At 58.6% G+C, this 1,491-nt stretch overlaps 1 protein-coding gene across 1 annotated transcript; it reads right to left on the reverse strand.

Moving 5' to 3' along the window:
* Positions 1 to 538: 538 nt before the first annotated feature.
* On the reverse strand, positions 539 to 1,488 carry CIB1 (calcium and integrin binding 1 (calmyrin); the record flags this gene model as incomplete). The annotated part of the gene is made up of 4 exons (XM_010012621.1): positions 539 to 560; positions 796 to 884; positions 968 to 1,086; positions 1,323 to 1,488. Coding segments are annotated over 4 exons (396 nt in total), but the record flags the coding sequence as incomplete, so codon positions are not given.
* Positions 1,489 to 1,491: the final 3 nt, after the last annotated feature.

A 1,491-nucleotide genomic window follows, 5' to 3' on the forward strand; every position in this document is an offset into this window, starting at 1 on the left:
GCTCTGCTGTCAGGACAGCACATCCACAGCACCCCTTGGGTCACTGCTCAGAGCAGTGGGTTACTGCTCAGATGAATGGATCCACATCTGGGTTATTGCTTGGAGAAACAGCTCTACATGTGGGTTATTGCTTGGAGAATGGGATCCACGTGTGGGTTATTGCTTGAGTGGCTTCATGTCCCCGGGCAGGGCCTTGGTAAGGGGAGGCAGCTCCCTGCCTGCTGCTGAAGGCACGAATTGGTACTGAGGGCAGAGAGGGGGCTCCAGCCAGGAGCACCCCACCAGAGCTGCCCGTGGTTTGCATAAGGAATTAAAATGCGATCCTGGGAGAGCAGAGGGGCTGCCGAGAAGGCAGCAGCTTCCAGAGCCACCTCTGAACGTGAGCAGGAGGGCATCCTGCCTAAGGCACCGTATGGCACTGCGGGGCTGGTGATGAGCCGGGGGGCCTCTGGGTGCTGCCGCTGGAAGAGGAAATGTCTGAGACCACGAGGAGCTGCAAGAGCAGGAGGAGCAGTTCTGCTTGAGAGCCACAGGACACTCACAGGACAATCTTGAAGGAGCTGCAAGAGACACGACAGGTTCTGCACCTCCTCCCTGGGGCACACGCAAACGGTTTGTGAGCACCCAGTGCTATGGGACGCAGTGTTACCCTGCACGGGATGCAGCTCTGCTGCTACGGGAGACCTCTACAGGGTGGCTTTGTCCTGCAGCCACCGAGAGCTCTGCCCCAGCACCAGCACAGCAATGGGGGTGGGTGAACCCCCAGAACGAGCTGTGCTGCTGCACACACTGTACCTGGCGAAGTCCGGGGAGCGGGAGACAACGTGCTGGAACTCGGAGAGGTTGATGGTGCCATCCTTGTCGATGTCAGACTCTTCCAGGATCTGAAAGGAGAGGGAAAGGCAAGTGGTGACCTCTGTGTGGCTGGGACCATGCAGTGGCTCATGCTCTGCCTCATGGTCCTCACGTTTTGGATGAGCTGCTCCATCTCGGCACTGCTCAGCCGGGACTCCTCGCCTTGTCCCGTCAGACAGTTCACCAGCTTCTCCAGGTCCTTTTTGTCCAGAGTCCCATCGTCATCAAAGTCTTTAGGGAGAGGAAAGTTATGTTTTGGCAGGGCCACAGTGACCCCAGAGAGCCGTGAGGAAAGGGCCTGGCAGCCTGAGGACATGTGAGGCTCCACGCTGCACCTCGTGGTGCACAGCATCGCACCAAACCAGCAGCTCCCACAGGAGTTCCTAAAGCCCTCTGGGATTCATCCCTGACCCCCCCCATCATGAAGTGTGTGGACCCCAGGACCCGGCACTCGCCCCTGGCCTCACCAAAGATGCGGAAGGCATAGTGGGATTTGATGTCCGAGGTAGCAGAGTCGCTGAAGACACTCAGCATATCGAGGAAGTCTTCAAAGGACATGCTGTCGTCCCCGTCGTCCGAGGTGGAGAACACATGGCAGATCCGGTGCTGGAAGGGGTTTGCCTGCAGCATGGGAAC

The sequence above is a fragment of the Nestor notabilis genome, unplaced genomic scaffold (assembly GCF_000696875.1).
Source record: "Nestor notabilis isolate BGI_N333 unplaced genomic scaffold, ASM69687v1 scaffold18534, whole genome shotgun sequence".
NCBI lineage: Eukaryota > Metazoa > Chordata > Aves > Psittaciformes > Psittacidae > Nestor > Nestor notabilis.